Source organism: Aptenodytes patagonicus, chromosome 16, assembly GCF_965638725.1.
Source record: "Aptenodytes patagonicus chromosome 16, bAptPat1.pri.cur, whole genome shotgun sequence".
In the NCBI taxonomy this organism is placed as follows: domain Eukaryota; kingdom Metazoa; phylum Chordata; class Aves; order Sphenisciformes; family Spheniscidae; genus Aptenodytes; species Aptenodytes patagonicus.
The window spans coordinates 4,235,446-4,257,680 of NC_134964.1; the positions used below are offsets into that span (position 1 = coordinate 4,235,446).

The 22,235-nt window shown below is 46.4% G+C and overlaps 2 protein-coding genes across 2 annotated transcripts in view; both read right to left on the reverse strand.

Moving 5' to 3' along the window:
- Nucleotides 1-862: 862 nt before the first annotated feature.
- CACNG1 (calcium voltage-gated channel auxiliary subunit gamma 1) lies at nt 863-11,436 on the reverse strand. The gene is made up of 4 exons (XM_076353720.1): nt 11,012-11,436; nt 4,839-4,913; nt 2,592-2,729; nt 863-1,852 (listed from the first exon to the last, which is right to left on the reverse strand). Exons 1-4 carry the CDS (start codon nt 11,250-11,252, stop codon nt 1,626-1,628), a joined length of 681 nt encoding a protein of 226 aa, XP_076209835.1. The 5' UTR covers nt 11,253-11,436; the 3' UTR covers nt 863-1,625.
- Nucleotides 11,437-15,873: 4,437 nt separating this feature from the next.
- CACNG4 (calcium voltage-gated channel auxiliary subunit gamma 4) overlaps nt 15,874-22,235 on the reverse strand; it is a 44,257-nt gene continuing 37,895 nt past the window's right edge. The window contains exons 3-4 of the mRNA XM_076353675.1: nt 21,056-21,196; nt 15,874-20,232 (exon numbers count right to left, since the gene is read on the reverse strand). Of these exons, the coding sequence (XP_076209790.1) occupies nt 19,694-20,232; nt 21,056-21,196 (680 nt within the window). The 3' untranslated portion in view covers nt 15,874-19,693. The remainder of the gene's footprint in view (nt 20,233-21,055; nt 21,197-22,235) is intronic.

A 22,235-nucleotide genomic window follows, 5' to 3' on the forward strand; every position in this document is an offset into this window, starting at 1 on the left:
GAAAATGGAGACATGCCTGACTCTGGCTGGGGGCTGCTGGGGCTCAGCGTGCTCGGACGGGGTCTGGCCGACGGCAGGGCTGTGGGCAACCCCTTGCGCCAGCACAAAATTCCTGGGTAATTTCTTGAAATGTTTGAACATGTCACGATTTCTTCAAAATGACCGGAAATTTTCCGTTCTGAATTCTGTTTTTCTTTAGACTTGTGGACAGGTAAGTGCGGGAGGGAAGGACACTTCAGTGTCCTTTTCTCCCGCTTTTTAAATTATCGGGTGAAAAAACTGCAATGTAAACCACTTCTTCCGTCTTTGGGGGAAAATGCTGAGCAGATTCTGAAAATTGAACTGTAAAAAAAAAAAAAAAAAAGACACCCACCTCTTGGTGCGGGGGGACCACGGTGGTGCGAAGGGCTCGGCCGGAGGGGCTGGGTGAGCGTGTGGGGCTCGGGGACCCCCAGTTCCCCCCCCAGTGCTGCAGGTGGCTGCGGCAGAGCACTGCGGGGGCTCTGCAACGCAACCAGCCTGCGCAGCATCCCCCATCAGCGATGCCTCGGGTGTACATTTCTTCAAGCATGCATAAACAGCGAATGCGCTTCTGTAGTATTTTTGGGGCTGACTCTCCTGGGTGTTTCAGTCTAAGTCCTTTCCTTCTTGGCAGCTACCTTGAAGGATTTTTTCCTAAAATGTAGTTTTATATACGTGTGCAGTGAGCAAAGCACGGTATTCTTAAAAAGCCCATTCACGAGGAACAGATGAGAGCTCCGTACAGTAAATACCACCCAGAATTGCACTGTCATTCTGGACCTAGCAGAATTTGATGGGCCAGGTGATTCATCCATCAAAATCAATTTCCAGAAAATCATGCTACTGGAAGATTATGCTTTTTATTAAAGGAAAATATCACTCTTAATGTTCAGTACTTCTTGGCTTTGCCATCAAAATTTAAGCAGAACAGAAACTATATCTTGCGGATTTTTGTGCTTAATTCAATAGACTGGAACTGCAGGGTGTAAATTTGTAGGAGAAACTTTCGTCCCAATGCTAGGCAAAGTATTTTTTTTTAATTTATTTTTAATTTTAATAGTTTATTAGAACAGCATAAGGATCTCCAATTTATTCCAGAGTGGTGAGCTAACCCTTCTTTGGGGAGGTAGAGGAGTATGGCATGAATGGGGAAACAGACTCCCCCTGGAGCTAGAATTTCTTACTGTCTCTCTCTGACCACGTGAGGTGTAAAAGCCTGATATCATTCACGGATCTGCTCTTTAACCCCAACTCCACCAAACATTTCCTCCCTAAGAAAGCTGTCTTCTCCATGGCACGAGCTGTCTCACATCCAGATTTTCCCCCAACTGCATCAGTCCAAGGCATCCCCAGATGGGCGCAGAGCAGTGCCACTCACCCACGATGGTGCTGAACGCTCTTTCTGCTTTCTTAAAAAAAAAAAAAGGGGTGGGGGGGGAGAGGGAAAAAATCAAAGAAACAAAGCAATAATTACAATTGAACATGCCTTGGTTCAGTAACGGCTTAGTTAATGGAGTGCACATTGTATAGTGAGACCCAGACATTTTAAAAAATACAAATCCTTTCAGAATGCTTTCTGTTTTCTTTCATGGGTGCTGGGAACATCAGTGCTCGGGTTCTGCATCCATGCAGGTCTCCCAGGGGTTCTGGGGGAAGGGAGGCAGTGCGATGAGGAGGAGGGTGATGCCGCAGATGAAGAGCAGGACAAAGGAGGCGCAGGCACAGGCGAAGGACCAGGAGTAAGTGTACTCAATCCAGACTGTCTCCTCGCTGTCGATCATCCTCTTCACGGATTGTCTCATGACTTCAACAGAGATGATGATGCAGAGACCTGAAGGAAGAGAGGACCAGTGGGTTGAATAACCAGCTGTCAATTTTTCATCCTTAATTAACCACCTCATCTCTCTTTTTGCGTACAGGAATTGCAGTGAGATTCGCAGGTGAGTCATTGACTGAAGGAACCAACGCTCGCAACTGCTTAGAGCTCTGCTATAACCCAGGCCATCCAAGTCAGCCGGTGACTTGAGTGGGATCTTTTAGGCAGGCTTGGATGGGAAACTCAAAGTGGTGGAGGAATAATTGCATTCCCTAGGGAGCCTTTCCAGTGAGAGTTTTACTGAGGTGACAATTTGCACCTCTGTCTTTCAGTCATTGTGGCATGTCAAGGTATTACTAGCTCCTGTAAAAATGCAGTCTTCAGGTTTTTGGGAGACAGCTGTGTATTTTGGGCCTGGATCAGCTGTTTCTTGGTTTGAGTCTTAATAAGTGAGACAGAATAGTGTGTATCCCTGGTTTAGACTGGGGCCAGAACTGAATATGTTAGAAATGTCCCTTTTAAAGGTAGTTGGAGAAAACACAGTCAAGCTGCTGGGTAATGCCTGCTGAGCAGGACATTTTCAGAGCTCTTCAGCTGCAGCACCACACGGGGACTTGTAGTCTGACGCTGGCTAGGAAGAAAATGCCACTTTCAGGGCATTTTTAGAAGTGTCTCCATCCTCCCAGGATCTATCTAAGTTTCTCTATGTTGTCCTGTGAACTGAGTGCAAGTATGTGAGCACGGAGCCTCCTACCTGCGAAGGTGTAGAACATGGATGCTGGCTTCAGCAGATAGTCCCTCTTTTTACTGAAGGATAAGAGGACGCAGATTGTTCCGATGATTGCAAAGCCAATGCTGAAGATGGCAATGGCTGCAGCTGAAATGCTGTATTCTGCCAAAGCAAAACAAACACAAAAATTGCAAATGTCTGCAAATTTTGAGCATGCTTCCGTCAGCTGTTGTGACTTTGCAGTAGATCACTCTGAGAAATACGTGTCCTCCCGCTGCTGCGGAGAGGGGGCTCTGGTGAATTGACTATTTTCCTCAAATAAAAGCAGGGGCAAGTATTGGCCATGTATCTTTTGAATGCAAAGGGTATAAAAACAGAGCAGGAGGGGGAAACACTTTTTGAACGCTTACTTGAAAGAGCAAATGGCACCTGTATTGCTCTGATGAAGCTCTGGGCTGGAGTCATTTTAGCTCTGCTGCATAGATGTTATTGTTGAAGCCTTACTAAGCTCCACGCTCTCACTTCTTCCATCGCTCCACGCTCTGATCTCAGAGTAAATAGACAGCTCTATGCTATTTTTATTCCAGATCTGTGTTGCAGAGCCCCGACAAGGCCCCCGTGCATGGTGCCGATGTACCGATGCAGAAAGACAGCTGTATGCTCCATAGGGCTCAAAATCCAAGCAGGCAGGAGGCCAGAGGTGGAGCGTTTGCATAGCATCTTTTTTTTTTTTCTTTCCTTTAAGACAATGATTTCCAGCTCTGAAAACCCAGCTTCTTCAGGGCATAGGATTAAACCCTCCATAAAATGTCCTGGTTTTTGCTAAGCCAGCTAAGACGTGCGCTGGACACTTCCCCCAGCCGAAGCACAAGTTCAGTGCCTGAATGGAGGGGAACAATTGCTAATTGGATAATTCAGGCCTTCATTTACATATTGCATTCGTTTTCAGATTAGTTTAATATTTAACGCATGTAGCCATGCATGAACATCACAGTGCCTAATGATATTTGCCTTTCAAGCCATTTAAAAAAAAATATCTCCCAGGCAAAATCATGAAGATTTTTTTCTCCTGCTACTAATTAGCTCCCATCAAAACATACCTATGTCTGCGAAAGGGAACAGCAGACCGCTCTTTGTTCTCATTGCTTTTCATACCACTGTTTTATTATAATTTCCTTAATGTTTCTCTTTACTATGTGCTAGAACTGCCTGAAAGAGTTTGTTTCGATGTAAAGTCTTTTGCTGCGGCTTAAGCTTTTTCTTTTACTTCAAAGAAAAGAAGTTCTTCCTGATCTTTTTCTGAATTGACTAAGAAGGCATTGGGTACGTTTTTAACGTCAGATGGCTGGAACTGATAGTATATAAATAAGCAAAAGCAGGTAGCTCAGATACATGCTCTTCTATCCACTTAAAATTTGAAGTCTTTCCTGTCTTAGGAAACTGCATTTTTAGAAAACCTGTGTGCAGAGTTTTCCACCATTATAATTTCCACTGGAAGCAAAGCAGGTTGTTTAATATGTGTAATGTAATCATCAGCTCATTTACTCCACAGCAACATATGTCGTGTGGCAAACTAGAAAGGAATTTGTCCTTAATGAGAGGGCGAGAAGGAGAGGGGAGCACATTAGATGAGTGCTAAAAATATTTGGCTTTATCAGGGACTTACTGTGAAATTTGTCTGTGAAAGACTGTTTTCCAAATCCATGCTCTGTAAACCCTGCCTGCGCGTGTCTTTGTAGGATCTCTGTTCCTTCCTTCCATTGATAGCTCTGGTTTTTACACGACTTTCATATAAAATCAATACGAAGCATAAAATTCCTAATGGTCTCCACAGAGTCTCTGTACTTCTTTTCAGGGTCAAGACTTTGCTTGGGGTATGATTTTTTCATTTAGATTTTATTAATGTCGTCTTCCTTCGATGGCAAAGGCTGAGTGTCGCAGCTAGTGCCAATGTTGTGAAGTCATTTTTATGCTGAAAAGACTTTTTGCAGTTTTCATGTGTATTGACATTGTTATATATTTGTGGGACAACTTTGAGTAAAATCACACTTACGAGTGTGATCATATATAAAAATTATTCTTCCCAGGAAGCTGGCATTTGACCTTGTTCAGAGCATTTTTTTTTTACATTTTTCCCAGCTGGTGGTATCCGATAGAAATCTGTCTACTCCTTTCAGTGGAACCAGGATTGAACCCTCGTTTTGGGGACCCCTTTACCTTAGACCTTGTGTGCACCTCAGTTAGGAAAATATTTTTCAGGATCATTCTTACCTTTCTGGGTGGTTACTTCAAATATCTCCGAGCTCTGTCCTGGTGTGAAGTGCTTGAAGTAGGAGCAGTTGTGTTCTAAAAGAGAAAAGGAATTTTAGTGTGCTTGGAAATCTCTGATAAAATGTACTAAAACTGATTTTGCTTTTTATTGATGTATCAAACTTGCAATGTTTTTAAGGTTCCCTACCCTTGGTAGCACAGAGAAATCGGGGTTGGATCTGTTTTATTTGGGAGCAGATGAGTGGCACGCACGTGCCAGGCCACCGGCTGCAGCATGGACAAGGCTGGAGCCCCCTCTGATGCCTTTTGTGGGCTGCTCCCTCCGAGAGCTTTTCACGCTGATTGCTCATCTATTTAAAACACGAATTACAGATAATTTTTCTCATTCTGTCTTTGGCCATCACACGTTCCTGCCTCTCTGTGTAGCTGTATCTCCTGGTGATGAGACCTGCCGTGCCCGCAGCTGAGCTGGTATCTCAGCTCACCTCCCCTCGCTGCTGCCAACCCACTCTGTAGTGGCATCGCCCCATCGGCCGTAGGAGGGTCACTGCTCCTCTGGTGAGCTTGGACTCCAAAAAAGGAGGATGGAGTGTCCTTATCCACCTTCTCCCTCCCAGCTCATCCCTCCTCCAGCTCATAGACCCCCGCGTGGCAGCGGCTGGTAGGGGGGAGCAGCCCAGGGGAGTTTGCTGCATGGGGGGGGAGGTCACCAGACTATGGGGGTCCCAGAGATGAGGCTGCTGCAGTGCCGCAGAGCACGGGGTGTTTTACTACAATAGGGACCCTGAGGGCTTTTTTTTTGGCTGTTACACCGAAAAGACAAAAGCTATCTGAAGCCGCAAACGGTTGTCCAGGGAAGGGAAGGCTGATCAAAGCCGTACGGGTCAAGGGCGAAGAGGCTCTCACTCAATGTGGCTTTACTGAAGTTCACTCCCATCAGAGCAATCTACTAAATTAATTTGATAAGATAGCAGAGTCAGATAGTGGGAACTTCATAAAGTTCCTCTATCTGGACTTTACGTGAGCACGCTGCCACGTACATGGGATATTTATAGAGGGGTTATAAAGTGAACAGGGATCAAGACTGTGGGGCGGGAGGATACTGGGAGGAGGGAAGTTGGTAGCTGAGTCTCTCAATGGCCACGATACTGTTTCATACTCAGCCTAGTGAGAGTCAGCCAGCGAAGAGATGTCATTGCTGTCAGTAGATACACGGGAGGCTTTCAGCCTCAGCGTCTCAGCAGGATGGGGAAGGGTCTGGTGAGGACCTGCTGACTCGAAGCTTTGGCAGCAGCAGGGCTAGGGTGGAGGGTGTTCTCGCTATTTATAACTGATTTAATTGAAGGTTTGAAGGGGCGCGGAACTGGGAGAACAGTTGCTCGCCAGGAATTTGGCTGGAAGGGTGCAATCGTGGAGACGCGTTGAGCCGCGCCAGCTCTGATTGCGCTATTCTGCTGAGCTGGGCTGGAGAGGACACCCTCAGCGCCTGCCCCAGCACCCCTCCTGCACCCCAGGTTGGACTCCCATCAGACCGGGAAATCACACCAAGATTGCACGAAATACAGGCACTGCCTGCGGCGAGGTGCCACACCAGCATCTGGTGTGGTTAACACCAGCGAGGTTAACACCAGCATCTCCTGTCCATTAAATAACAGAGTTAGCACCCATTTGCAGGAGATGCTGGGAGAACGTCTGGGAGGACTTTATGGTCCTCTCCAGCGTCTGGGCCAGGACATGCTGCTACGGCACAGGTCGCCTGAGCCAGGTCCCTGGTGCAGGACCATGCAGGGTCCTGCCTGGGGACACGTCCTGCATTTTGGTGTGGTTTTTACAGCATTAATTTCTAGTGGCAAGAAGATACCAGAGTACTGTATGTTACCTGTTGGTTCTTGTGGCTTTTTTCTGTCATGTAAATGGCAGATTTGGAGTTACTGATTCAAGGAGGATTTATTTTCTCTCTCCCAGGAGATAGGCAATTGTAAAGCAGCATTTTTGGGCCCATTAGTGGAAGATTTCTTTGAGACGCTCTTATCTACTTAGTTTTATAAGCTGACTTTTATTTCATCTGCAGCTTCTCCTTGCTGGAGACTAGGTTAATGTTCAGCTCTGGCGTCTCCTCACCTGTTCTTTATGATCCTTGCAAACGACTGGAGGAAACACATTTGAACCCAGACCTCTATGACTGAAATTGCAAATTTTGAGCCCCAGAGAGGAGGTTGCGTGCCTCTGCCAGCGACTGAGAGGTGGCTGAGGCTTGAGCATCCAGTCTGGTGATCCCAGTTCGGGGATCCTTTGGCTCCTGTGGGAGGGGAGGGAGATGGGATGAAACTGGGACACTTCATCTTGGATTGTTTGGTTTGGCTTTTAATTAATTCTCCGAAAAGGCTGAACTCAAAGGAGTCCCCAGGCGTGCTGACTGTACAAAGCCCAAGGTGAAGCCATCCAGACATGGAGTGATGGGGGACACAGCACCGCTTCGTGTCCGTTGCAGGTAAACCAAACCAGCCCAGTCCACCGTCCAGTCTGTGGAGGCTCAGCAGAGGGGCAGCACACAAAACCTTCTTTTGGAGGTGGACTTGTCTGCAGGAAAAGGAGCTGCCTCTGTGTTTGTGGCTAATAGCAGAGCTCTGCCAAGGCACAATAAATGGGGTTATCACAGAAGTTGGTTAGCTCTAGGGAAGGTGTTTTTGGAGAATGCATTTATTCTGGCAAAATCTAACTGGATTGTTTTTGGTAAAGTGATATATTGTTTTCACTTTAAAGATGCTTTGGTGCTCTGCTGACCTGGGAATATCTGTTTCAACAAGGCTCCCTCATATTCAAGAGAACTGAGGCACTTCAATGCCTCTCTGGTGCAACCATGAATAAGAGAAGAGCCCCTTTGTGTCACAACACATTTACATAATGGATAGGGTTTAAAATGGGTTTTATAACGGATGAAAACTGTGTGGCAATCTTTGTTTCTCTCCACCCCTAATTGCTTTACCTCTGCCACGAGGTCACCAGGAACAGTCCAGGGGCTCTGTGGTCATTAAGGCTCGTGTGAACTTCAGGGTTGTAACATGCGGTTTATCACACGGTGTCCTCGCCCTTCCAGGTCACCCACCCTTACAGCCCTCCTGGCCCCTTCCCTTCACATCCACCATTCCCGGATGACCGCTGTGCGGGGGCAAATGGGCCAATTCATCTTTCCTCTACTCGTGCAGAGCCACCCTCTCCTGCCGCTCGCCGGCACGGGGCTGGACAGCAGCTACCGCAGCCGTGGGACGCAGTCAAAATGCAATCGCGTTGAGCTATGGCTGAAACCTGGGGGTCTGCAATATGGAGACCTCATGGGGGAAGAAAGGGCAGAGAGGCCACAAGGTGTTTGGAGCATGCAGAGGTTCAGGTGGCAGCTGTCACCCATGAGCGTTGGAGTGACAGGCTGGGGAAGGGGCTGGAGGCCACCTTGCTCTTGAACCTCAGACGGGCACTAGCACGTGGGGTTTTGCGTCAGGCTGGATGGTTAGAAAAACCTGGATTTTAATGTGTGGTTTCCACTTGTGTTAAGTTTGGGAGACAGGAGCTGCTGCTGTGATTAGAGGAGGTGTTAAGGTGAGGGCTGCGCAGTGGAGGGGGCCAGACCTTGGGCTCTGCCCTGGCCAACAAGTCAGGGGAAGGCCTTTGACGCACACTGAGTTTTGGAGATGGTAACTCCAAACAGTTTAATTTCATACCAGTCTTGCAGAGTGAGTCTCTCATATGGACACGGGGAACAAGACAGCCCTGCTGATAACCCATTTGCTCGAGCGCTTTTCCTCTCCAGTCACCAGAACTCAGGTTCCCATATTTACAAGGACCTATTTCACCTGCTGGTGGCACACGCAGGCTGTAGAGCATCCCCGCAGCTGCCCGGCGTGCAGGCGCACAAGAGCCCACTTTGCAGGACAACACCTACGCTGGAGGTACCGGCAGTGAAGGCGAACTCAGTTTACAGCCGGTAGTAAACTGCCCCCGGTGCCCACTGACCACAGTTAAAAATGTCTCAGTATTAATCTGAATTTGCCTGGTTTTAACAGCCATCTCCCTGATCTTTTTATTTCTTACAGCAGGATGCTGAACCCTTTCTAATTTGTCAACATCCTCGGAAGACCGCTGTAAAATTTTAAAGCTCTGCCTAAATCACAGCCCTGCTTTGTGGACTGCGAGCCAAGTCATCCTCCCCATTTTGCACTGTGCTGAGCTCAAAACCTAATAAATAATGTTAATCATGCCATCCATTTCCTCCTCAGGGAGTGACTGGTAAATGGTTATTAATGCAGTGATAAATTCTTATGTTTCTTTTCCAGTCCTGGCAGTAATGTCTGGTTACGTCTCACGATTTTCAGGAAAACCAGTGCCCACATCTGCTCTTATACTGCACGTTTGTTCATTCACATTTTCTCAACTGCTGCAGGTTTCACAACCCCAGTGTTCCCCTGCCGACATCTCTTCCCAGAAGTGTGAAATCAATCTAACGCGAGCCGTGCAGACGCAGCATCGTTTAGCAGCCCGAATCCGCAGGGGCTGTGCTCTCAGCCTCCACCCCATGCTGTGTTCCTGGTGTGAGTAAAACGGGGATTAAAATATTTATATTATAATTGAGGTGCGAAGTTCACCCTTTGAAACCTCGGATGCTGATTATGGCGCAGGATGTCGTCCAAATTCCCAAAGATCTTTAAAAACTGGAAAACCAGCTCCGGGGTGGGGCGGGTGGCTCAGCCCCTCCGCCGTCACCCCGTCGTTCGCTGTGCCCGGCAGAACGGCAGCGCTGGGACGTGATTCAATGCCCGTGCAAGCACATGCTGATGTCTGTCAAAGATGATAGCTGCTTTCGTGCTGCCCTGCCTGTGAATCTGCTTTTTGCAGGCAGCTGGATATTTGAGTTTTATATTTACCCCGCGGTTGTGCAATTTTGGTGTTTATCCACCAATTTCTCTTGTTTCTCCTTTTGTGGGAGTTTTCCTCCACGTGCGAGGAAAGGCATACAGTAAGGAATATGTTTCCAGGCACATAAGTACCTTCATGAGAGACATTAAGCATACGGATGACACACTCCCAAATTTGGTTAGAGGCAGATCCGAACGCTGAGGCTGAGCTCCTCTCTTCAGAACATGTAATTTGGCCAAAGAGATAAAGAATTGCAGTAATACAGGGAATATACAGCAAGCCCAGGCAGTAAGATTTTTCACAGGAAACTTTCAAATACGTGTTAACATACATATTTCATTTCAAGCAGCGAGTCTAACATGAAGGCAATCCTGTTATTTCTGTTCTGGAAAGCATCCAGTACCCTGCGAGTCTTCTAAAAAAGCGGCGTAGCTCGGTCGCGGAGGGAGTGTGGGAGTGCATGCGGAGCGAATGTCGCTGACTTTGCGATCGGCAAAAACATAATGAGCTCCTTCTACCATGGGAATGTAACGGACTTCCTGGAAAGCAGCCGTACCTGCTCCCCTGCCGCCCTCCCTATTGATTGCACTGGAGGAACCCGTGATGGAGACGTGTGGGACCAGGCTGCCTCCGCCGAGAGATGAGGCGGCTCAGTAAGTCATTGAGAAATTGCTTCAAACTCAGTTTACAACTTTTTTTTTTCTGAAAGTTGGCAAAACGTACTGCAGGTCCCTGTTCCTCCCTGCCCTGGGGAACGGTTATTGAAATAGCTTGGAGATAACATAATACCAGCCGTGAACAGGCTGCTCCTTTGTAGCTATATGGATCTGGAAATCCTAAAGATCCAGCTACGTATGGTGGACCCATAAATTCTCTTTCTTGGCCGCTGCCATCAGCGTCCCTGGGTGCTCTGGGGCCCTTGGCTGATGTCAGCCAAATTTCGTCTATCCCAATTTCACTCTGTGATTTCCACCGTGTCCGATCCTCCTCCCTTTCTCCCCGCCACTGTCGTCGTTGCACAGGAGACTCAAATATGGTCACAAATCAACGCGCAATGCAACACAGCGCACTCTTACAGCAAGAGGGATGACAACGAGGTGTGTTTGCAGACCGACATGAAAACAGCCCCATGCAGCCCCATGCCAAATTAAGTGCCACGGGAACATGGACCCTATTTTCCTTCTGCCATGTCCTGCAACCTCCTAAGCAAAGCCTGGCATGACCGCCTGGTGCTTTCTCCCATGCATTGGTGGGTGGTCACCTACCTCCTGGCAGGCTTATCGGCCCACAGCCCTTCACTTTGGGACCTTGCTCCTGCATAAAGATCCGCTTTATACAGAGTCGCCATAGCCCGAAATGAGCCGCTTCGCAGGTGGCATTATATTCCTCCACTCTGGGGCTCAGCACGGCCCAGTGGTCAGTCACTACGGCTGTAAACAGGAGCGAGACGCCAACCAGGATCACGGAGAACGTCAGCCGGACCTTCAGGGGTTTGCTCTGGTCCATCCTGCTCCGGACCGGTGTTCCCGGCGGAGCGCAGCGGGTGATTCGCGAGGTCTCCCGAAATCGTGGCACATCTGAGAGTTTGCAAATGTCAGCCCCGCGCTGCCCGGGGAGAGCGGGGCGGCCGCAGACAGCTGCTGGGCTGTGTCAGCCGGCACAGCGAGGAGGCTATTAATGCACGTAACGAGAGGAGCGCCCGGCAGAGCTCAGCTTTCCCCCCCGTCCCGCCAGGTTTGTTTTGGATTCCCACGAGCTGACTGGATGGGCGCTCGCTCAGAGTCGCTACAGCCGCCGTTAAGAGGCTGTAATCTCTTGATGTGCGGCATGCCCAGAAATAGGCATTAATAGGGTGATTAACTTTTCAGCTGGGTTATAAAAACATCTGTGTTTATAGTAGCGTCAGGCCTGAGTTCAGTCTGATCCTAAATAGTTTAATAGCCCCAGAGCCCACAGACTGCACACCCACACCTTCAGCTCGTGGCAGCCTCTGCAAGGAGTTCAGAGCTGGACGTCCCTCCAGAGCTGAGCAGTGTGGAGTAAAGAAAGTGGCAAAATAAGCAGACTTATTTATTTTATTGTTTATTTTTATTATAATTATTTTTTAATTAACCTGAAGTATTCTGAGTAGTGGTTTGGTTTTTTTTTTTTTGTGCCTTTTGCCTATTTTTTTTCTAATGCAAAACCTCTCGAGTGCTCGCTTTCTTTCCCACCATCCAGGTTCTCCTCGATGCGTATAGTCCACACCCTTTCCCTCTTTCGGAAGTGGCTTCTGTTGCCCTGAACCCAGATTGCCTGGGCTGGGGCCAGCCTCTCTCCTTCCCTTTGATACTTCAGCTGATCGTAAAGCTAATTGGATGATAATGTCAACGCAGAGGCCACTGTGGAGATGACATTACAATTGCGATATCAAACTGGGGAGGGTGACAGTACCTGAATGTCAAAACAATGGTTAAAAAAATGTCAGTGGAAAGCTGCAAATATCATGTTATCATGTCAAGATAATGTCAAAGCTACTCCAGTCCTGTTCTATGAACACCCCAATTTGATGATAAAATAAAGGTGCAGAGGTGTCAGCTCAAATTAATGAGGACAACCTGAAGCCATGAGTGAAGGTGAAAGGGGAGTGTAGGAAAGGGAGAGAAAACAAAGAGTAAGTTAAAAAATATTGATCCAAAATAATTGTTATTGAAATATGACTTAAAAGGGTTAACATTACTCTGCTTGACTTGTGACCAGGCTGGCTTAGACACCCCTGGGGAGCAGGGTGACGTGTCTGAACCTGGTATGGGCATCTGATGCCCTGGTCCTGCCGGGGAGGTGGGAGTCACGGGAAGGAGCAAAGGTACATGGTGCAAAACCGGAGGGGAAGGGGACTGGGGAGGGTGCTGGGGACATGGGGCAAGGCAGGGACCGGAGACCACAGGCACATCTGTAGGAAGATGCTCACAGCCCTGCGTAGGACTGTGATACGCCAGGTTGGGTCTGGGAGAAATATTAGAGGCTTGCTTACATTTAAACCAGAACCAAGAGTTCTCATGAAAGTGGAAAATCCTAAAGGGAACAGACTTTAAACCTGAAAAGGAATGCATTAAAAATGTAATGCCTTTTCCTTTGAAGTAGTCTCTTGTTAAATTTCACTAGACATCAGTCAATCTTAGGAGCTGCATCCTGACTTCGCTTTCTTGATGCTACAAACTCCACAGGCCCTCTGCAAGTTGAGTGTAGGAAAGTGAATGTGTGTTTGCAAAGGTGGGCACAAAGCAAGGTCCTGGTTGCTGAGGAAGCAAGTGCTAATGATCGTGCTTTAGGCTAATTATAACCTACAAGGACTGCAGGGGTGGGAACTCATGAATTTTTTTGTGGGTGTTGGTCTTTGTGTCTCTTCCAGCGTTGGCAAGAATCACACTTTTTGTTCTCATTTAGGTACTCCGATCTGGATAAATTCCTCAGGGTTTGGTTTTGTTTTCAGTTTTCTAATAACATCCAGGAAACAACTAAAGCGAAATCAGAAGGGAAAAATTCACCCTCCTCTCCCCTGCAGAGCGGAGCTGGGAGTGTGAACGAGACACAATGTGAGTGGCAGCGGCTTCCCTGGAGCCTGGAAACTCACATTACTGCAGCTGAGGTGAAACATTGTCCCCAGCCCCAAAAAAGTGACCTAGAGCCACCAGTCCCTGGGAAAGAAACTATTTTGTGGGGTTATTGCTCCCCACGGGCTCTGTGGTTTTGCTACATGAGCTGATGTAGCCGTATTGCAGAGGCGCTGCTGCTTGCTCCTCCCGGTATAGGCTTGGTGTGTTTTTGGGGACCCCTGGCAGGTATTTGGTGATCACGGCTTGTGGCCCCTGCAACCGCTGTGGCGAGAGCCAAAAGGCTCCTCTGCCCATGGGCTGAGCCTCTGTCCCCGACCTGGGAATTTCTGTCCCAGTGTGGAGGCGAAGTTGCCCTCCCTGGGGGGGCGGGGGGGCTGGGTGGGCATCTGACAAATGCAGAAGCAAAACTGCCTTCTGGAGGAGTAAAGGACTAAAGGAAACCCCAAAGGTTGCCTGCGCATCCAGCAGACCATGGTACATAATCCTCTAGGAACGGTTCCTGCAGTCTCCCTGCGTCAGCTGGCAAGTATTCACATTTAAAAATCAATATCACATGAAATATAAACAGACTATTAATGAGGACCTGTTTGGGAAGCAGGGAGGGTTGTAAATAGTTGCACTTTAGCAGCAGTGAGTGAGAGACATGCAGTTGTGTTTCTCTACTGGAGAAAATGCTAAAGGAGGTATCTCAAGACCAACTGTTACGCTATTTTGTCCCTAGCAGAGGCGTTGGCTTGGCTCTGCTCCCCAGCGCTTGCACTTTCCTATATTTCTTCCTGACCAGCCTCCATATTTACCACATCCAGGTTAACCAAATTCTCTTGTTCCGTTCCTGCAGAACGATGTTCTGCAGAAGACCCTTCCCAGGTGAGAATAACCCCGAGCGGAGGAGATTGCACCTGGTCTGCTCTCGGCTCAGACACATTTTCAGCGAACAGCTTTCTTCAAATGGGAGCTCCTTAGCAATATTTGAGCTCCTGAGCCTGCCTTGCCCCGGTGCGGTGAGACCACTCTGATCATGGCTGGCTCTGCTGATACCCGGGAGTACCACCAGTGGCACCCTCCGAAAGTTCCCTAATTCTGGGGCTGAAATCCTGCTGTCACCGAAGGCGAGAGCAAAATGTGTGTCTGTGTGTGTTTTGGTAGGTGTTTTAAATTTTTTTTAATAGACTCTCACGGGTATGAAGAAGGAGATATGACCCCGCACCGCTGGGCGCAGCCCAGCCTCTTCGCAGCAGCAGCCCCGCAGCCCCACGGAGCGCAGGCAGGGCTGGCCATCCCTGCCGCTGCCCGCACGTCTGATCCGCAGCTTCGTTCTCTTAAAATACCAACCGCCGTGCCGGGTGTGCTGTTTCGGTAAGCGATCCCTTTAGCTCTGGTGAAGCGAGGCGGCGGCAGCTGTAAGACGAGCTGTTTCGCAGACAGGTGCAGAGCACTCCTCATTCCTTTTTATTTTCGGCACCTCCCATGTTTGTTATTTTTCTCATTCCAAGAAAATGCCACATCCTCCGCGCTGGACTCTTTTTCCACTTTCCAAAGCCTTAAGGATTCTGTCTTTGCTTCCCCCTCAAACAACATCACTTTTTGGTACATCCCTGTTCACAGCAGGGCAGCCACAGCTCTTGGGGTCACTATTGACCCCCAGACTTGCTCAGCAATGTGGGAAGAGCCTTTCTTTATTTTAGTTCAAGGGAACCAGCTTTGGCCTTGAGCTTTGAATGGCTTCACTACCGGGTGTCGGAGGCATTTGAAAAGGTGAACCCCCTGCCTCCCTCCAGACGTGCCAATTGATCTTACGTACGGGGAGAGGCAGGCAGATAGAGATACGCAGGCGGTCTTCATCTTTAAAGGCAATCTGGAGGCTTAGGAACTGGGAAGGTAAAGTTAAAAGAGGTATTTGAAGAAGAAATACTGTCTCTGATACAGGGATGGTTCGGGCTGTCTGGGAGCGGCGAGAGGCCGCTGAACTGCCGACCCGTATCTGGCACCGCTCGTACCGCCAGGATTTTATGGTGGTGGTCAGAGCAAGGCTTTCGTGGAGCTTCAGCACGCGGGGTCGAGCTTTCTGCAGGCAGAACGAACACGAGCTGGGAGAGGAGTATGCTCGGAAGCGAATTCACATGCAACCTCAAAAGGTGGAGGCAAAGCACAGGCTCGGGGCTAGGACTTTTCTAGAAGACACTGGCTTATTTTTGTTGATGGTGATTTGCAGTGCCGCTGGCCACTACACCAGTCTCAAACCGGGCACCCAAACCAGAGTGTGTCTCATACGGGCCAACTTTAAGCTGGAAACTAGAAGGTTTTTCTTAGTTTCCAACCCAAATGCCTGGAAATTTTGTGAAGAGAGCTTATCTTGGAGAATTCTTGGTCTGTGGGACCACAAGAATTTTTTTTCTCTGATATATTGGCTTCCAGTAACATCCCCAGCTGCAATCAAAATAGGTAGAAATGTGAAAAAACACACACAGAAATCTCAGCTCAGAGACTTTGCAGGTTAAAAATCTATATACCTTTCTCCACACAAAAAAGAATACATTTAAAATGGTTTATTTAAAAAGTAAGGGTTAAGTACATTATACATGGTTGTGATTATATCAGTAGAACTGAAGCACAGTGGAAATAACACTTTAGAACTGCAGACAGAAATGTAACCTCAAGGGACATGATATATTAGCCCTTGTGGATACGTGATCCATACAGAAAGAAAAAGAAATATAAAAATAGTTTATTGTTAGATGTTCGGGCATATGAAGTGATTTCTCCTTTTACTCCCATTGTGTATGAGAAACTAGGAAAGAGAGAGCTGACAATATACCTGAAACTTTGTTTCTCAGAAAATCGAATCTGATCCAATAGCATTTTTTTTTTAGGTCTGCTGTTACAGTATGTTATAGGATAATACCAAAAGACCGATTATTGTTGATGATAGGATGATGATATCTGCAGGCCTTGTTGAGAAATGGGGGCCAATTTGTGTTTGATGCTGTCCAGGGAAACCAGAGCGATGTGGAAGAACAGATGAATTTTTTTTTTTTTTAAACTATCACTGAGTGGTTTCAAAGTCCGAGCACAATCTAATTCTGTTCAGATAGATCAGCCATGGAGCAAGACACTGTTCATGGGCAGGAATGCTGCAAATTTTTCAGTTTTGTCAGAATCAAAGTTTTCCACAGGAAAAGACTGATTTTTGGAGGATTTTGGGGGTTTTTTTTTACTAGAATTGTCAAAAGAAACAACAGGTGTTTTTTTTTTCTTTGGTTGAACAAATTACTCTGCTGCAATTTGACATAGACCATGAGTTTTAAATCACAGCCCGCATTCTCCCACAGGATGAAAGCTCCGGTCCCTGTTATCTCCCCGTGCCTTTGTTCCCCGTCCAGACCCCGTATCCCATGAGCATCCCATGAATACTTCCCCGCTCCAGCTCTGTTTTTTGAAGGTGCCTGCTGGAGAAGGAGCAGATGCTCTGGCTCAGACAGAAGCAGGGCTTCGTGCTCGGAGAGCTGCTGAAGCCAGCCCTGCTCTGGGGGAGGAGGCTCTGGCCAAGAGGAACATCCCGAAACGCTCGGCAAGCCTTTTTTTGCCGACGTGGTGTAAAAATACTGCCCGTGCCTCTGCAGGTCTGACCTGGGCTCTAGAAAAGCCTCAGACTTTGGCTGGAGTCAGATGGTTGGTGTTAAACACATTCACTGGAGAATGACGATTAAAAGAACGAAACCAAGGCGCAAAGCAAACCTCTCACACTGTCAACTTCCAGTTCAATGTACATGAGTTTAGAAAAACAGCCTATATCTAACTCCTGGTTTTAAAGGGAATGGTTTTATTCTTAATTACAGTAAACACGGATGAGGACTTCTTTCTAACTATTAGTTTATTAACACAGTGGGAAACAAATAGTTCTGGGAAATTGCACTTGAAAAATACATCAACTAGAATTAGATGTAAATTAATTAGCACTTAGTATGACACACTAATGAGACAGAAGGTTTTTTTTCATTGCAAACTTCTACTTCTATCATAGCTAATCAAAGTATTTTAATATTACGAAGTCTCAAAAAGTAGGAAATAATTTATTGTTTGAAAGCATAAAGATTCTTGTAAAAAAAACCTTTCATCAAGAACTTTAATAATTTTAGAACTCTTTTATGTTGTCCTAGCCGAAAAGTAGGTAAAAAAGTTTTCTTGTCTGCCTCTGAATTTTTTTTTAAAAAGCTTGTGTAACATCTTTCTCCATAGTGTGTTGATACAGAAAGTAGCACAACATTTTCTACTTTAATCGTTCCCATTGCTCCATTCGCTTTAGCTCTCAGAGTTCAGAGGTTTGAAAAAGGATCCCAGCAGAGTTTTAACCTGAATGGAAACTCTTAATAAGCAGGGATGAAGGCTCCAATCCATCTCCACCAAAATAACGATGTCGCTTTGCCAGGCTGAGGGCTAGGCAGAGCTTAACAGCGACTAGGGGAAGACTTTCGCTTAAAATTGAGAATTGTGTCTTGGTTCTTGCAAGGAGAGAGGCTTAAGCAGGGCTTACCTGGGGGGGAGAAGGGGTTCAACTTGCTTTTTGGCATGTTAAGGCAGCTCCTCTGGGATTTCCCTGGAGGACTTGGTTCCATTAGCTGGAAGCCTCGTATCCAAAACACCACCAAGTCACTGACGCTGCGGCCATCGCAGGATAAATTAAGACTAAAGAGTTTGGCTGAGATCTCCCACCATCAGTGAGCCAAGCTTTCCAAATCATGATTTTTTTTCTTGTCACCACTTCTCTGGTCTTCTGGTAGCAAAGATTTTCTGGGCAAAGACGACGGGTATATTCAAAGGAAGTTACAGGAATTAGATGCTCCTCTCTCACTGCACCTAATTCATCCAAGGGGAATCGGGCACCTCATTCTCATATGGCTTGGTCGAGCGGTCACTAAAATCAACATGAATACTATTAAATTAAATTACCTTTGAGTCAGGCCCTCGAGCTTTGAGATTCCAAGCCTAAGTGTAAAAAATGAAAGCAGGAATTTAAAAGAAAAAAAACATTTCAGACTTTTTTAGAAACATACAGAAGCAAAGGGTACAAATTCGTTCCCCTCTTAGGTGATGCATAGAGTTTTCTGTGGGCTCTCTGCACGTAAGTAGATTCATCATTACAGAATAAATTAAATTAGGTCGAACCATCATTTCCATCTAAAAGCAACTATACCTTGCACCATGCGGCACTTATTCATAATAAAAAGAGTTTAATAAATATCTCATAAACGGTGATTATTTTTGTTCTATTTTAAAAAATACAAAGTTGTCATCCATTCTGTTAACACTCAGTTCCCATCGCTGCAGGAAGTTTTGCTAGTCCGAACGTATTAGCTTCTCATTTTCTTACGCACATTGCTTAGATATCTTAGTTTCCAGTAGCGTTAGTGTTGCACTTGTGAAGCAGTAAGGAAAACAAGAATGCAGTCGCAGGGAACCGGCGGCTTCGCCTGCGTGGGCCACCCCGGCTCAGCTCTGCTTCTCGCTCTTGCTATAAGTAGTCTATAGGGGCTCCTGACAGACAGCACTCAGCACCTTGCCGGATCAGGCACTAGGGCTAGTCGAAATAAGAATTCAAGTTTTCTAAATGTTAGGCAAGAAATGATATTTGCAAATAGGCTCAAGTCCCACCTACTTTAATCCTTCCCTTTCTAGGTGTTTGAAGATGCACCCACCCTCTTCTCCCCCACCTGCATTGCTCCAAGGGACACCTTACGCCCAGAAATGGGAGACCCCCTTACCACCCCATCAGGGAGTCTGTAATGCTCAGTACGTGGGTGCTCTACGGTTTCGGTAGCACAGGTCAGTTTTAGAAAGTGTTGCCTTCAAAAATATTTTTTCTTTTTTCTTTTTTTTTTTTTTTTAAAAGAGGCAAAGCTTATGCTATGTCAAAGGAAAGTGGCTCACTCGATGAGTAGTTCGTATTCATCCTTCGGCTTGGTTATAAATCATATTTGCAAGTTTGTATTAAGGGATCTCAATATTAGGAAAAAAAAAAAGTCATACAACAATTTTTCTGTAATCCTTTAAAACACACTGGTGGCAAGTCCTTTGCAGTTTCTCCAAGACTTTGTACACACCACAAAAGTGCAGGAACATGAACTGCCTTCATCTCGTGACATCAAGAACTGAAAGAAACAAACTCCGAATAGCTTCAAAAGAAAGCTACGAGCGTGTAATATCTTTATGTTGGTCCAGAGGATCTCCACTTGCTACCTCAACACATGCCACAATTAAAGAGGTGAGAGGGTATTTTAACATCGCTCCTTCTCTTTCATGACAGATCCGTTCTGTTTTGTTATTTCTTCAAAAAGCGCGAGGAAGGAAGGTACTTCAAACAGGTGTCGTTCTCCTGTTGACCATGTTGACATGGAGTCCTTCCTTAAATTCCTTCTGAAGGAAGTTGTGAACCTGCAGAAAACTGGCTTCTTGGTCTGCGTTGTAGCTGGCAGCCGTTGTAACCTTCAAAGGCTCTCTGGAAAGAGTGTACATGGAAATTTCGTTCATGGGAATGGTGCTTGCTATCTTCATGCCAACTGGAGAAATGTCTCTAGATGGAGAAGGCTCTGTAGATCGAGAACTGGATCTGGACCTCCGCCTCCTGTACCTATAACTTGGCATCCTGGCATAAGGAGAACTGGAAGAAGTCTTAAGGAATTCTCTCTTGGTCTTAAACCTCAGCTCTTTGTTCTTCTCAATATAAATGTTCACAGCCAGAACACCTATGGTTTCGGCCACAATGAAAGACAAGGCTCCAAAATAAAAAGACCAGCCATAGTTGTAATGGTTCTTTTTGTCCTCATCTCGCTTGTCACTTGGGTCACCTGCATTGCTTGATATGTAGACAATGATCCCTATGATATTACTTAGTCCTAGAGAGAGAAAAACATAAATTGGTGGTTATGTGGCTGGGAAGATAAAAATCAAGCCATGTTACTTTCTGGACCTGAATGGTTCAAAGATTATGACCAGGAAATTTTGCTACATTTATTTACTCTTTCATTTATCTCAAGATTTCATTTATTCTTGAAAAGCGAAGAATAGATACATCTGGGCCACATATGCTCGCATGGATCCCAAAATATTCAGCAGGATTTGTTCCCATCTCTTCATTGCCACGGTGGGAAAGAAGTAGCATATGGGAGCTCACTAATATTGTTAGTGGGATTCTAACATTCAGAATAATAATAAAAATACATTGTGAGCTCAGGGCTATGGCTTGTTCACCTTCATCAAGATAAGTTCTCTTCCACCTTGCTGAATTTTCATCTAAATGCAGCATGCTTAATCCGAGCTTCAGGGAAAGCTATTAATAATGTGGCTGACTCTCAGATGTTTCTAGTGTGAAAAACGGGCTCACCTATCATAGGTGAGTTTTTTCTGCCATTATATAAAAGAAAAGGCACTGGATGTAAGAGACGTCTGATTCACCTAATGTTTAATACATTTTAAATAGTTTAAAACCTGCTTGTTACTGACTTTAGCTTCCTGTTTCAGGAAAACTAAAAGCTTTTCTAGAATATACTTATTGTAGAGCTTCAAAAACCTATTTTTGTCTTTTGCCTAGTGTGATGTTGCTAGTGCCCTTGATCCAGGAAAGGGGTACAGGGAGAGAACGGCCAACAAGCTTTTCCACAGTCCTTTTCAGTTTAAAAAGGCAGCACTTCTTAAGGACTCAATTTAAGGAGAGCATACCTGCTGCAACAAAGAGAATCCCAGCGCTGAGAATAATGTTGTTTTTGCTGTTGTAAATCCTTCCTGCTCCGACACAGAGTCCTCCCAGCAACAGCAATATTGTGCTTAGGATGGGGAACACACTGGAGGCACGGACAATGCCTGGAGGGGAGATAGGTAGAAAACCAAGACAGACAGTAATCATTTCAGATGCCTCCTTGGGTGCAAGTGTGGAGATCACAAAGTCTCAAAACCCCTGGCTTTTGCTGGAATTATCACTGATTCTGCATTTCTGGGCGCATTTTTGGGAGGCGAGGCCATGGGTAGGTGGTCAGTGTGGCACAGACACTCAACTGAGTAGCTTAAATCTTTTGAGCTTCCTCTAGAAAGTTCAGCATTATCACCGTCATCTGATGCCACCGCCTACAGAACATTGCTGGCAAAGCCTAAGGTAAGTGGCAGTAAGACCCAGCGTCACGCAGGGAGCGGCAGTGAAAAATTCATGAGCTGGCTATGAAGCCTACAACGTTTGGGGATGGCTTGAGCAGACGGATCTGTTCCTTGATACATGCGCAAGGTGAGCAAATTACAGCTCTTGAAGTCTGCAGCATTCATGTTGCCAGCGAGCACAGCTAATAACCCCTTTTTCTTTCGTTGAATATTAAGGACAGTGAAACCTTTCAGATTTCTAAGGAAGAAATTTTAACAAGTGTGTCTCAGATGTTTGTGTTTAGTTTCCTGACAGCTTAGTAGAGTCATTTAAAATTCTGTATGCTTCAGTCCATTCACCAGCATGGGCTATAAAATCCCTGAAAAAAAAAATTAAAACACCACTTCGAGCCGGCTTTCAAAGTCGGGTCACTACAAGACTAAGCAGCAATCGAAAGGGAAGCGGCAGGGAGGGAACAAAAGGGCTGAGAAAAAATAAACAGGCACAAGAAAAGGAAGTCTGTATTCTAAAAACCAAAGGGGTAAAACCTGGCAGGCGTTCCTGAAAGGCAGAGCAAGGAACTAAGTTATATTGTTATAGAGAGAGGATTTTTTTGAAGAAGGGGAGATAAGGTGCTGAATACTGCTGTGGAAAACAGGACTGCCCCAAAGCTGGGGGCCATGGAAAGGCAAAGGCACGGAGGGGAGTCCCGGCAGGGTGAGTGGGTGCCGGGGCGTGGGGACGCCCAAGGTTGGGTGGGGGTCAGAGGCC